Source organism: Chenopodium album, chromosome 9 (assembly GCF_948465745.1).
Source record: "Chenopodium album chromosome 9, dcCheAlbu1.1, whole genome shotgun sequence".
In the NCBI taxonomy this organism is placed as follows: Eukaryota; Viridiplantae; Streptophyta; class Magnoliopsida; order Caryophyllales; family Amaranthaceae; genus Chenopodium; species Chenopodium album.
The window spans coordinates 61,987,070-62,001,100 of record NC_137842.1 but is presented as its reverse complement, the minus strand read 5'-3'; the positions used below and the strand labels follow the sequence as shown (position 1 = coordinate 62,001,100).

Below are 14,031 nucleotides of genomic sequence, written 5' to 3'. Positions count from 1 at the left end.
CCTAATGAAAGCGATTGAAATCTGCCCTCCTTAGTGAGTTTGGGAGTCTCGAGTTGATCAGGCTAAATTCGTAATTAGTGATATTATGAGCTTGTTTTGGAATAACGACTTTCCTAAGAAGGATATTTTTGTCATTTCATCAGATTAAGGCAATTTTTCAAATTTAAGACGATTTCTAATTTAAAGATTCATTATATGAGCGAGATAGTATCTATAGCCCTTTAAATTTGTAACGAAGGGGGCTACCCTTCATCCAATTATTCTAAATATAGCTAATATTACTTGTATACTCAAAGATTTATAAATAGAATTGAATAAATTATACAATAGATGGGCAAAATCACTACTAAAAAGGGAAAATTGGAAGAGAAGCAGCATATGAATGATCATCCAACTCCCTTCCTTAGCGGTAACATTACAAATGGTATAGCTCATGACTTTAGAACATCCCACATGCTTTGCATATGCTTCATAGCTGTTTATCACTTAATTTTGGTTGCAAATACTTTTTATGCTATTACAATCATCGATTAATTTTATCACTTTTCAGTCTTTTCCAAAGAGAGTTTGACATTACAAGAGCTTAGCTAGTGGAGCCCTTCCAATTCTTTTCCATCTACCAAGAAACATGTACTAATAACTTGATTAGTACATGCAAAGATTTGATCTTTTCATTTACTGTAATTCGGACTCTTCATTTCACCTTAATTATGTGTGTCAGATACTTAACATGATCAGTGTGACACTTGTACACTTTATATTTGACCAAAACATGCAAAATATTCATAAAATTACGTACCGTCATGTCTATACTAATTGTTGAACGCGTGTTTGACACTTTGACACTTACATCTGAATCTAAGTATACGATAATCTATATCCCTACACCCTTTAGATACTCCATCATCATCATATCACCAACTAAGAAAGTGACATTCCACAAATAGTACCTTTAATCATCTTATCCAAAAGACTCATCCAATTAAGTGACATTGTGGGTTTATGCTATATACATATTAACATATATTACTAGTATAATATACAGTTTGCATGTTTGCTTCCTTTTTCTTCAAAAAAGGAAGAAAGAAAAAGAATTGTGTGAAAAAAAAAGGGAATCAACAAAGATATGGGACCAAAATAACACTTTTTAGGTTGTCAGGGAATATTCAAGATCTGCTGCATAATAAATCGTCAAACAAAATGAAATTTAACAAAATACAATGAACTCGTCGCTTGCTACATGCAATTCATAATAATCTAAGATTATTGGATTGAAGATTAAGTGAGAGTTCAACAATCAACAGTACAACTTCTACTTTCTAACGAACAAATTAAATAGATCGAAGGTTTTGATTCGATCTCACGACTCACCTTCTATAACATCGTGGTTGGATGTAATTGTGTCATAGATTTCCTTTCATATCTATGCCCTAATTCTTCTTATAACTATGAAGGTTATGTACTCATTTTTAAATCAACCGTTAGTTATCTCCATATTTCTCAAATTAATTATTAAAATTATAAGATTGTAAGTAATATATGCTATGTCCGTTATCTTTTACTTATAACACAACTTTGAGATATGTACTTTTAATTTAAGAGGTTGTTAGAAAAGGAAAAAAAAAAAAGAACGACTTTATCAAAATAACATTAACAGAAGATATAGGGGAGGGTCAAAGCATCATCTCTGTTAGACAATATTTATGTAATTAATAGTGTCCATATATAGCATAATGTAATTATGTAAAGTAGGTTAACTATGTACCCTATATATATTGTGAATATGCAATACAAGCCTCCTGAGGGAGAATTCTATCATTCTACATGGTATCAGGCTAAACCCTAGCCACCATCTTTTTTCTTTCGATCTTGCTCTTTCTTTCTTCTCTGTTCTATTCTGTTCTGCTTCTTTCTGCACTTTGTTATTCATCATGGCTGGAGGAGATGACAACAACAAGGACAACCACAACAAGACCTCCGTTGTCACCACTTATCATCCCGCTTTGACTGTCTCTAACATCCGCAGCCTTGTTCTCCTTGTTCTTGATGGGGACAAGGTCCAATATTCTCCATGGGCTACACTATTCTACAACACTGCCAAGGTCTATAGCGTCCTCGACCATATTGATCCGAAGGTCAGCCGACCTCCGGATATCGATGACGATTTGTGGGATAGACTTGATGCCGTCGTTCTCTAATGGCTTTACGACACGATTTCAACCAATTTCTTGTACCGCATTCTCGATGAAAAGGCTAAGGCTAAGGTGGCTTGGGATACATTACGTGACCTTTTTCAAGATAACAAAGGGACTCGGGTTGTGCATCTTGAAAACCAATTTGGTTTGATTGAATTAGAGAATTGTGATTCTCCCGCTGATTATTGTCAGAAACTGAAGACGGTATCTGATCAACTTGCTGCGATCGGGCATCCAATTTCTGAAGAGCGTCTTGTTCTTCAATTGGCTGGGAAATTGACGCCTGACTATGGCATGGTGGCTACTCTCATTCAACAAGGACACTCACTGCCATCATTTTCCAAGGCGTGCTCCATGCTTGAATTGGATCGTGTAAGCCATGAGAAGAACAAGCGGTCTACATCGTCGTCGTCTTCCACGGTTCTTCTTGCTTCTGGTGACTCATCTTCTTCACCACACAATGGGTCAGGGTCGCATCGACCTTCTCCTGGAGTTGGTAAAAACAAATGTGGGAAGAAGAACAATTACAAAGGGAAACAGAATGGCAAGCAGGGGTCTCAAACCAACCAAATGCAGCAGCAGTTCTTTCCTCAATGGGCTGGTCCATGGGCTGCTTATTATCCTCCCTGTCCGTATCCTTCTTTGCCGGGTCAGTGGAGGAGTTCCCCTGGGCAGCAACACCCTCCTGTGCCGAACAACCAGAACGCACAACATAGTCAGCAGGGACTTTTGGGGCCTGCTCCTAGACAATCTGGTGTTGCGTTTCTTGCACCAGGTGATACTTATCAGCCGTCTGATTTACCTGCTTTCTTCAATTCAATGAGCCTTCAACCTCCGGATCAAAATTGGTATATGGATACCGGGGCTACGTCTCATCTTATGAACAGTTCAGGTATTACTTCTACTATAGTTGATTGGCGTAATTTTAATTCACACATTATGGTTGGTGATGGAACAAAAATACCAGTTAAGGGCTCTGGCTCCACTTCTCTGCCTAAACCATTACCTCCTCTTATCCTCAAAAATATTCTTTTTGCTCCTAATATCATTGAGAATCTAGTTTCTGTGCGTCAATTCACTTCCGATAATTTTGTCTCCGTTGAATTTGACCCTTTTGGTTTTTCTGTGAAGGACCTCCGGACGGGGAAAATAGTGACGAGGTGCAATAGTGTCGGGAATTTATATCCCCTCTCATCCAACTCTTCATCTTCTTCTGCTGCTTTTGCGGTTCTTTCATCCGAAGTATGGCACAATCGTTTGGGACATCCGGGAGATCACACTCTTAGTTTTCTTAGAAATAATAAACTTATTCTCTGTAATAAAGGCAATGACCTTACTGTTTGTCATGGTTGTCAAGTAGGCAAACATTGCCGCCTACCTTTTTCTGTTTCTTCTACTAAGACATATGATCCTTTTGATATTGTGCATACTGATTTGTTTACTTACCCTATTAATAGTCAAACAGGTTTTCGTTACTATTTGATTTTCCTTGATGACTATTCTCACTACTTATGGGTTTTCCCTCTAAAATCTAAATCAGATGTGTATCCTACCTTTGTGAATTTCCATTCCTATGTCAAGACTCAATTTAATGTGACCATTAAAGCATTGCAATGTGATAATGGTCGAGAGTATGATAATGACAGTTTCACTTTGTTTTCTCAAACCCATGGCATGATTTGGAGACATTCTTGTCCTAATACTTCACCTCAGAATGGCAAGGCCGAGCGTATGATTAGGACAATCAATGAGATATGTCGATCTCTATTATTTCATGCTTCTCTCCCTCCTTCTTTTTGGGTTGAGTCATTGCATACGGCCGCATATTTACTCAATATTCGTCCAACTAGAGTTCTTGATAATCTTACACTGATGCACATTCTTTATAATAAAGCTCCATCGTATGATCACATTCGTACTTTTGGTTGTCTTTGTTATCCTAATCTATCCGCCACTTCTCCCAACAAAATGAGTCCTCGTTCTACTCCTTGCATTTTTCTTGGTTATCCCACGTCTCATCGTGGGTATAGGTGTTTAGATATCAACACTAAGAAAAATATTATTTCTCGGCATGTTATTTTTGATGAATTCACTTTTCTTTATTCTTCACATTACCTTCCAAATGCTAGTGATTATGATTTCTTGCTGCCAAGTGTTGAGTCTACTACTCCTCCTCCCCTTATTTAAGTGGTGCGTTCAGCCCACTCTTCTGGGCCCAGCATATCTCCTCCTCCCTTGTGTAATGGGCATAATAGCCTGGTGCAGTCTAGTGGGCCTGTTCAATCAGCCACTACACCCCCCCAAGCTACCCACTCACAAGCTTCCCCTCCTATTCAAGCCCAAACACGTACTCCTTCTCCTACCAGCAATTCGGTGGGCCGTATCTCCCTAGAGCCCACTGATACTCAAGTCCACCCTCCTCCTCCTTCAGCTTTGCCAATTCAGCCTACCCAATACATGCAGACTCGTTCGAAATCTGGGATTTTTTAGCCCAATTCGAAATATGCAAGTTTGGTTCTTACTACTTCTTCTACACCTAAGATTTCTCCTATTCCCCAGTCTCCTGTGAAAGCCCTTAATGACCCGAACTGGTATAATGCAATGTATGATGAGTACAATGCCATGACTGATACTCATACTTGGGATTTGGTTCCGCGTCCCTCGGATGTAAATGTTATTCGTTGTTTGTGGGTTTTTACGCATAAGGAGAAATCTAATGGTGAGTTTGAACGCCATAAGGCGCGATTGGTTGCTAATGGTAAGAGTCAGGAGATTGGTATTGATTGTGGTGAGACTTTTAGCCCGGTTGTGAAACCGGCTACGATTCGTACAGTTTTGAGTTTGGTTTTCTCTCTCAAATGGGCTATTCATCATCTTGATGTGAAGAATGCATTTCTTCACGGTCATTTGCAAGAGACAGTATATATGCATCAACCTCCTGGGTTTGTTCATCCTGACAAGCCTAAACATGTTTGTCTTCTTCGTAAGTCTATCTATGGCCTCAAACAGGCTCCACGAGCCTGGTATCAGTGTTTTGCTACTTATCTTCTTTCTCTGGGTTTTGTCAACAGCAAGAATGATACATCTTTATTCATTTTCCGCCGGAATAAGGAAACAACATATCTTCTTTTATATGTTGATGACATCATTTTGACATGCTCTTCTACTAGTCTTCGGCAACGTATTATTACTCTCCTTAGCTCTGAGTTTGCCATGAAGGACCTTGGTCCTCTTTCTTACTTTCTTGGTATTTCCGTGTCTCGATCAACGGACCGTATGTTTCTTTATCAGAGAAAATATGCTCAGGAAATTTTAGCACGTGCCAATATGTCTTCTTGCAAGCCGGCCAACACTCCTGTTGATAATAAGTCAAAACTTAGTGCTACAAGTGGCAAACCTGTTGATGATCCGACCTCTTACCGTCAGCTCGTCGGTGCTATGCAATATCTTACCTTCACCAGATCGGATCTTTCCTATGCGGTTCAGCAACTCTGTTTGTTCATGCATGACCCTCGTGATCCTCATCTTCATGCTTTGAAGCGTGTGCTTCGGTATCTCAAAGGTACTCTTGATTTTGGTATGCATCTTTCTTCTACTCCTGCCTCTGGTCTTGTCTCCTATTCTGATGCTGATTGGGGTGGTTTCCCGGATACTAGACAGTCTACGTCTGGTTATTGTGTGTTTTTGGGAGATAATCTTATTTCTTGGTCATCTAAGCGCCAGGCTACTTTATCGAAATCGAGTGCTGAAGCTGAGTATAGAGGGGTTGCTAATGTGGTTGCCGAGACCACTTGGTTACGCAATTTGTTGTTGGAGTTGCATTACCCTTTGCGCAAAGCTACAGTTGTCTATTGTGATAACGTTAATGCGGTGTATATGTCTCACAATCCGGTTCATCATCAATGTACTAAGCATGTTGTAGACACCAAATTTGTCTCTCCCCAAAACCAAACCCGGCGATGAGTATCTTTCGCGTCGAGTCATAATCGAATGAAGTGAAAGTGTGGAAGGTTTAGTGTTGCGGATAGTTTTAATTTCTTTTCTCTTCTCTCTATTTTTGAAAACTTATTTTAAGAAAACAGCCAATCCAGTTTGGTTGGTCCATGATATGGGTCCAATAGTAGTGTAGTTGGATGGGGCTTGACAAGAGCTTTCTAACGATATATTATAAGCCCAATTCCGATGAATATTGAGGAAGTTATGGCCAATTTACTAAACTGAGCCCGGTTTAAGCTTTATATACGGCCCAATGATCTAGGGGAGGGCCTAATATGATTCATCATTCCTAATGCAATTAGGAATGGTTTTAGTCTTCTAGATTCTTCTAGAAGGTTCTTTTCATTCCTAATTCAATTAGCATTGATAAATTGACTTTTGTTGACTTTTCAGAGTTTTAATTAAAATCAAAAAGCATTTTCGAGGAAAAGATACGATTTTATCCTCCAGTACGGCAAACTTATCTGATTTTCGAAAACGCGTCCAAAACAGGCCTGGCGCCTGACTCCAGGCATTGGCGCCTAGAACCAGGCCTGGCGCCTGGTGCTAGCCATTGGCGCTTGGCGCCAATTAGCTGGTTCTGGCGCCAGCTCTGTTTTGCGTGCGCCAACCTCGTTTTGCGTGCGCCAAGTGCTCTGTTTTGATATTTTATCTTTTTGGCTGATTTCTCTATAAATAATGTACTACCTCCGGCTCATTTTAGTTGCAACAATTTCCTTTTTGGGGTGGTTCACCTTACTTGCAACAAATTTTTTTTTTCCTTTTTTGGTAAGTTTTTGGGTGTAAATTTACATATTTGCCCTTACTTATTTACTAACCTATTATATTAACACTCCTAATCTGTTTTACTTAGTTTACTTATTTTATTAATTAATCTAACTACTCCCACCAAATTTACCCCCTCCTCCTTTAAATTGCTTCATCTCCCAACCACCTTCATTGAATCTGCATTCAATACTTGAAATTTTTTCCAGAAATGAAGCCTCCCCTCTCAAACCCTAACTGTTTAAATTCTCTGTCTCTCGTCGTTTCTTATTTCTCTCTCCTCTTCGCCTTCTCTTTCTCCTCCAAAAGCGTACGTCTTCCTCCTTTCTCTCTCATCATCCTCTGTATTTTCACACCGATTCACCCCATTTCACTCTTCAAATGTCTTCCTCTCAACCAAAAATCATTGATCTCGAAAGCCATGAGTCCCTATCTTCTGGATCTACTCGAACTCCAAAAAAATCTGAGCGAACCACGTACATACCTTGTCGTGGTTCTGGGGTGATGAAGCCGCTCCGTCGTGCTTCTGTAATTGCAAGGAGGAAGATTCACGGTGCGAAGCTTGCTGAATACATTTCAAGCGACGAGGATGACAAGCCCATTAAGGTTTCTGGGTCCAAAAGGGCGGTTCCGCCACCTCACAGCGCAGATCTGGAGGTAGTGTCCACCAAAGACGGTGGATCTGCTGTTGTGGTGGCTGTTCCAACTGCTTCACCACCACCAGACGCTAAATCGGAGACGGGGTCTTCGCGTTGTTCCAGGAGCTCACTGCCGGAGAAGTTCTCCAGCCACCCACTTCCCATCCCATGATGGGTGGGAGTGCTTCTGGGTCTGGCGCCGGTAGGAAGCGCTTGAGGGGCTCACTTCCTGGGGGCCAGGAGCCTGATGATGTACTGGAGGCTTACCTCCAGATCTACTACCCCCAGTAGTCCCTTCCCCCATACTAATTGGGCAGCGTAATTTCTAAAACTCTAATTAATCTTCTTCTTCAGTTCCAATTTATGCTATATTGTGGTATTCATGAGTCCCCTGTTGGTTGTTATTCCTAGTCTGATATTGTTTGTTGGTTGGCTTTGATTTGATGTGTTTCCTTTTATTATTGAATATGTTGTTGGTGAATCAGTTGTTGGTTGTTTGGGTTTGGATTAAAATTGATGAGCCCCCTGTTTTTTTTTTTTGGAATTGAGATGTTGGTTGGAGTATGAAATGCATATGTTGGTGGTGTATCAGTTGTTGGTTGTTTGGGTTTGAATTGTTTTTTTTATTAAGGTTTTATCTTTATCCAGTGATATGTTTGAATATCTTATTGTTGTATGAGTTGTTGGTTGTTTGGATATGAATTGTTGTTTTGGATTAAAATTGATGAGTCCCCTTATTTTTTTTTGGATTTGAGAAGTTGGTTGTGTGCTTCAGTAACTATGGTTGGAGTATGAAATGAGCTATGTATGATTTTGTTCCTTGAGTCCCCTGTATATGATGCATTGAGTCCCCTCTCCCAACTGATTGCATCAAATTGAATCCCATCCAAATGATGAAGGGACTCATCTGATAGCTATTTGAGTGACATGGCTGCTCTAGATACCTCTGATTGAGGTATCTATTGAGGTACCATAACTCATTGAGGCCTTGAAAGAGAAATGTAACCCTATCTGATGGAATATTAGTGACCAAAATAGATTGAGTTTCCATTAATTACCAAACTATAGTACCATACAAGACTGCCTAACAATGTTTACATTAACTATGTACCAAAATACACCTAACCAATACCAACAAAAACTACAAAAAACATGTTAAGCTTTTACTGGTTAGATGTGGCAGTCTTTGGTTGTGTTGGTTTGAATGTGGTTCCTTATAGTCTTCAATCTGCATCCACTTCCATTTGAAATTCAGTTGCATTTGAACTTGGAATTGTGATTGAATCAAGATAGGAAACAACCTCTGCAATTAATTCCTTGTCTACTTGAAGCAATTCTGGTAGAACACCTTGCCTGTCTAGACTTCTTTTTTTTCATGTGTGGTATTGTGTAGTTGTTTCCTCCTTTTCTTCTTAACACCTCAACCATGCATGATTGAAGTGTAATCTAACTGTATTTGTTCAACTCTGGATCAAATCCTTTGAATGCTATTTCTACTTCTTTGATGAGATCATCTAAAGTTTGAGGGAATGACTGATATTGCAGTGATTGAATGACATTGAAAAGTCCTAAGTCTAGAACATTCATGTCTGGTGATTGTGCTGGTTGAAAAACAAACTGTATGTTGAATCCATATGCTTGACATGCTTCTTGAAATTCTGCATCTTGTGGTATTTGGTGAGGCCTAGCATTATCCCATTGGATAGTTATGTTTTTGGGAAGTTGGGGTGGCCATTGTTCATGTATTGTTGGCAACACATGATTAAGTAGCATGTCCCTTATTGCTTCCTTGTTAATGCTCTGGACTGCCATAGCCTCAATGGTTCCCTTGTCTCTGTTTTTACTTTTTTTCTTTGCTTCCTCATACTTCACAAAAGGGAAAAGACCATACTTCCCATCATGTAATAATTGTTTGTTTGCATCATACAATGGTTTCCCAATCATACCCATAAACATAGCCTTTATCTTGAACCTTTTGGACTGTTGGGCTCTGTATGGATTGTCTTCAGCTGGGAGGAGGTAGAATGTCCTTGTTTCTGGGTTTATAAAAAACCACTTTTCATCAATGTGTATCCATTGTTGCATGTCTTCAAATAAAGGGTCCCCTTCTGCTGGAATTGGGGTTATGTGACTTAGAACCCATTTCATTCTTGTTATTTTATGCTGGTCAGTGAGTGCTGGTTTGTTTGTGCTTGTGTGTGTTATCAATCTACCCCTTTTCCTTAATCTGTGAATAGCTGACTTTGACACATTAAGTGCTGCAGCATATCCTCTTTCAGTTTGTCTTTTGTACAAAGGCACTGATGTTAAAAATTCATCAGTGTACTCCTTTTGTTTTCTGCCCACAGTGCCTATTTTTTTGGTCCTTACATCTACAACATTTCCTTGTAACATGTGTTGTTTAATTACCTTAAACCATCTTGTTGTTGTTGATCTATGCACATGATGCTTTCTTGCCAAACTGGATAAAAATCCCCTTGGCAATGAGTCCCCCTCCATATTGAGCATGATCTCATCAACTAGTTGATGCTTTTCTTCTACTGTCATTTCTCTGCTTTGTTTGCCATACATATGTAGTGGACCATGTATTTCAACATCATCATCTCCATCATAACCACCTTCTTCTTCTGAGTTGTTGTTTTCATCTCGAGTCTCTTCATCTGTGAAATGATGCCATGCTTCCATTGTTTGCTCCTCATTGTACAGTTGATTTTCATTGAAAAAGAGTTCTTCCAAGAACTCTGCCATGAGTCCCTATACTTTTTTTTTCCAAGCTGATTGTAGGTGATGAAGTGGTGGCTGAATTTTTTTGGAATGGTCTTCAACGGAGCCTAGAAGATTGGAACATAGATGCTGCTTTTGTCTTTTTAGCACTGTGAATTTTAGGCTAACTATGAACTAATTTTAGGATTATGTAATTTGTAGGATGGTGTTTTGTAAACAATTAACTACTCACCCTTAACCCCCCCAACCCCTCCCTGCTATCTCTTTTGCTTGATAAACAAAATGTTTGTGTTTTGGAACTTCCCCTTTTTATAAGGGGAATTGGTTTGAATTGTTAAAAAACAGGTTTTGGGGTATTTTGGCATACTTTTTGAATTACCCTTGAAAATTTGGGAGGAAAATGGGTGAGAAACGAAAAAAGGGATTCTCCCTCTTAAATTGGCTGGAAATTTGGGAGGGAATTCCCACCCATGTGAAAAGTCAGATATTTTTGGGGTGGGAAAACTCCACCTCACCAAAATTTCCCACTTGTTTTACTTTATTAAAAAAGGGGACCACAAGCTTTCCCTCCTTTTTAACTCCCTTAATTACTTACTACTCACATGCATTAAGCCCCTTAAAAGTTTTGCCTAGGTTTGCGTAAAGTTGTACTTTGTTGCAACTAAAATGAACCGGAGGTAGTATTAAAAACTCCGTTTTCATTCACCAATTCTCACGAATTCTCATCAACAATCAGCTTTCATTCGCAATCTTTAATTCTCTAATTCTCTCTTAATTCATTCATCTTTCTCTTTTTCTAAACTTTGTTTTCATATACAAAATTCCGCATTCGCAAGATCTAGAAACACCTAGCCATATTCGAAGTTGCCTTCGCCCTAGACGTGAAAGGTTTAATTTCTGAGGGTTTGGTCCCTAAACTCTATTTCAATTATTTAATTTAATTGTTTGTTTATTATTTTTCTTGAAGTTACTAACGTGTGTATTTTGCTATTAGAAAGAGGTACGAGGCATCAAAGTAAGTAATTTAATGGTTTTAATTAATATTATGATGTTATAATCATGTTTAGATTGTTATTATGATATTCCTAGTATCATGTCTAGGGTAATTTTAATATTAAATATGATTGTTGCGATGCTTCCTATGTTCTTCCTAATATTTATGATTGTTAGTATCATGTTAGGGGTAAAGATTTGATTTTTATTGCTTAGTGACATGCTAGGGTTTGTTATTAATCTTGTTAGTATCATGCCTACGATCTTGCTATTTTTATTATGCTTTAATATTAACATGAACATGATTATTATTATGGTTAATATGATTGTTATTATGATGATTATTTCATTGTTATAATTTTATGATCATGAATATTATTATTATTATTATTTTGATGATGATTATTTTATTTATGATTATTATTATTTTTATGATTATAATTATTATTCATGATATTTGTTATTTATTATGTTGCTTGATTATATTTATTGTTATTGCTTGATCACGCCTTTTATGCATGTTTAAAGGTAATTGGTACTTGTAATCATGCTTAATAAGATAATTAATAATCTTGTTAGGGTTAATTTGATTATAATTCAAGTGATCGCCAATAATAGTTTGTTTGTGCATTAATATTCAACCAACATAGATAAACAGGTTTAGGGTTAATCCTATTGATTGCATGTTAGTCAGAAAGCGCACATGAATACGATCAGAATAAAGTAGAGACCTATTACTAGGGCAGGTTCAATCTCTTTTAGGTTGGATTTGTACCTTCATCCCCGAACCCTTATTTGGTTCTAGACCTTATGGAGTTGACGATCTCTTGGATCGTTAAGGGGTGTAACCTTCATCACCTTGTGAACGGTTTACAAGTTCCTAAAACTTGTTGGCGACTCTTTTGCTCTATCTTCTTCCCTTTTGGACGCCACCGTACTTTAGTGTATGATTACAGTGAGGTTCAAGCATGGGGTTAACGCTTGAAATTTATTCCCTACACATGTCGAGATGGACATTCATTTTGTTCGTGAGAAAGTTTCCCTCGGTCATATTCGTGTTCTACATGTGCCTTCTTCTTTTCAGTACGCTGATATCTTCACCAAGGGTCTTCCTACACCGTTGTTTGTGGAATTTCGATCCAGTTTGAGCATTCGTCCTCCTCCCGCTCCAACTGCGGGGGTGTGTTAGACAATATTTATGTAGTTAATAGTGTCTATATATAGCATAATGTAATTATGTAAAGTAGGTTAACTATGTACCCTATATATATTGTGAATCTGCAATACAAGCCTCCTGAGGGAGAATTCTATCATTCTACAATCTCCAATGATTAGCTAATTGTTAAATTAGCTTGCCATGCCACATATGATTTCAAGCTAATTAGAGCAACTCCGATCCAATGGTTGTGGTTAGAGATTTGCTTGCAATTTTCAAAAGTCTCTAGCTACTAGCTTGACCATTGGAGGTAAAAAGTACATTTAGCTTGGCCAAGCAAATTAGCTTGTTGCTTAAGAAAAAGTTTTCAAAATTTTTGAAAATTATTATATTAAAATAATTAAATTTACAAAGCTAATTGAGAATGTCAAATTTATTAATTAGCAAGCTAGTAGCTAACCATTGGGGCAAAAATAGCTACAAACATAAGGTATTAATGTATTATAGTATTATGTGTAAAAATAATTCTAATTTATAAGTTCAGTTAACTTATTTAGATTTTTTCTTCAAAAGAGCATGTTGAGGCTGTGTTGAAGTAAAAGAAAATAAAGTATGAAACTAAATAAGAAAGCTGCACATACATGGAATATTTCACTTAAAAAGTTTTTAAAAATTTTTTTTTTCAATTTAAATTAAGGAAAATGTTATATATAGCTCTTAGGGCTACATATAAGCATTAAATTTACACTTGAAAATCGTAAAAAGTTAAGAAATCATCAAAATATAAACACTAATAACACTGATTTACGCGTGTTTTTGTCATGAATTTCTAATTTTATACAATTTTCAAGAGTATATTTAATGCATATATATTAGGGCTGATCAAAACTACCCGAAAAATCGAAAACCCGAAAAACCGATCCGTAACCGTTCCGAAAATTAGGGTACCCGATCCCGATAACCATAACGGTTCGGGTACCCGTTCCGATAATTTGTTATCGGGTATGGTTATGGGTATCATTTTAAAATTAACGGTTACCTGATCCGATCCGATAAACATTTTTTTTGCTTTTTTTCCCTACTTAAATCTATTAATATAAATCTAAACTTTTACTTTACTTCATAATCACTTTATAATATCAAGGATTAGTAATGTTATTAATAATTTGGTCAAGATCATATGGTATTGTTTTTAATTAGTTGTAAATTATATCAAAATAACTACATAATTAAGTTTAATTATCATTATTGGATATCTTATTGGGTACCCGAACTTATCGGTTCCGGTTATGGGTATCACTTTTAGTAATTTTGGTTATCAAGGATTAACGGTTATGGGTATCACTTTATAATATCAAGGATTAGTAATGTTAGTACTAACGGTTCGGGTACCCGTCCCATGCTCACCCCTATATATAGCCCTTAGGGCTACATATAACATTACCCTTAAATTAAAGCTTTTTTTTATTTTTTTTGAAAAACTTAAATTAAAGCTTATTGATTTTTTTTTTTTTTTAAAAAATAAATAAATAAATAAAGTAACTTTAAAGTAAAATTTGGATGA

General features: G+C 37.3%; 2 protein-coding genes across 2 annotated transcripts; one reads left to right on the top strand and one right to left on the bottom strand.

Annotated features, from left to right (window-relative positions):
- The first annotated feature begins 1,805 nt into the window (after window positions 1-1,805).
- On the top strand, window positions 1,806-3,633 carry LOC145560060 (uncharacterized). The gene is made up of 2 exons (XM_081621316.1): window positions 1,806-3,087; window positions 3,327-3,633. The coding sequence occupies exons 1-2, from the start codon at window positions 2,490-2,492 to the stop codon at window positions 3,362-3,364; spliced, it is 636 nt and encodes a 211-aa protein (XP_081477442.1). The 5' UTR covers window positions 1,806-2,489; the 3' UTR covers window positions 3,365-3,633.
- Window positions 3,634-9,040: 5,407 nt separating this feature from the next.
- Window positions 9,041-10,342, bottom strand: LOC145557882 (uncharacterized). The gene has a single exon (XM_081619061.1). It carries the CDS (start codon window positions 10,340-10,342, stop codon window positions 9,041-9,043), a length of 1,302 nt encoding a protein of 433 aa, XP_081475187.1.
- Window positions 10,343-14,031: the final 3,689 nt, after the last annotated feature.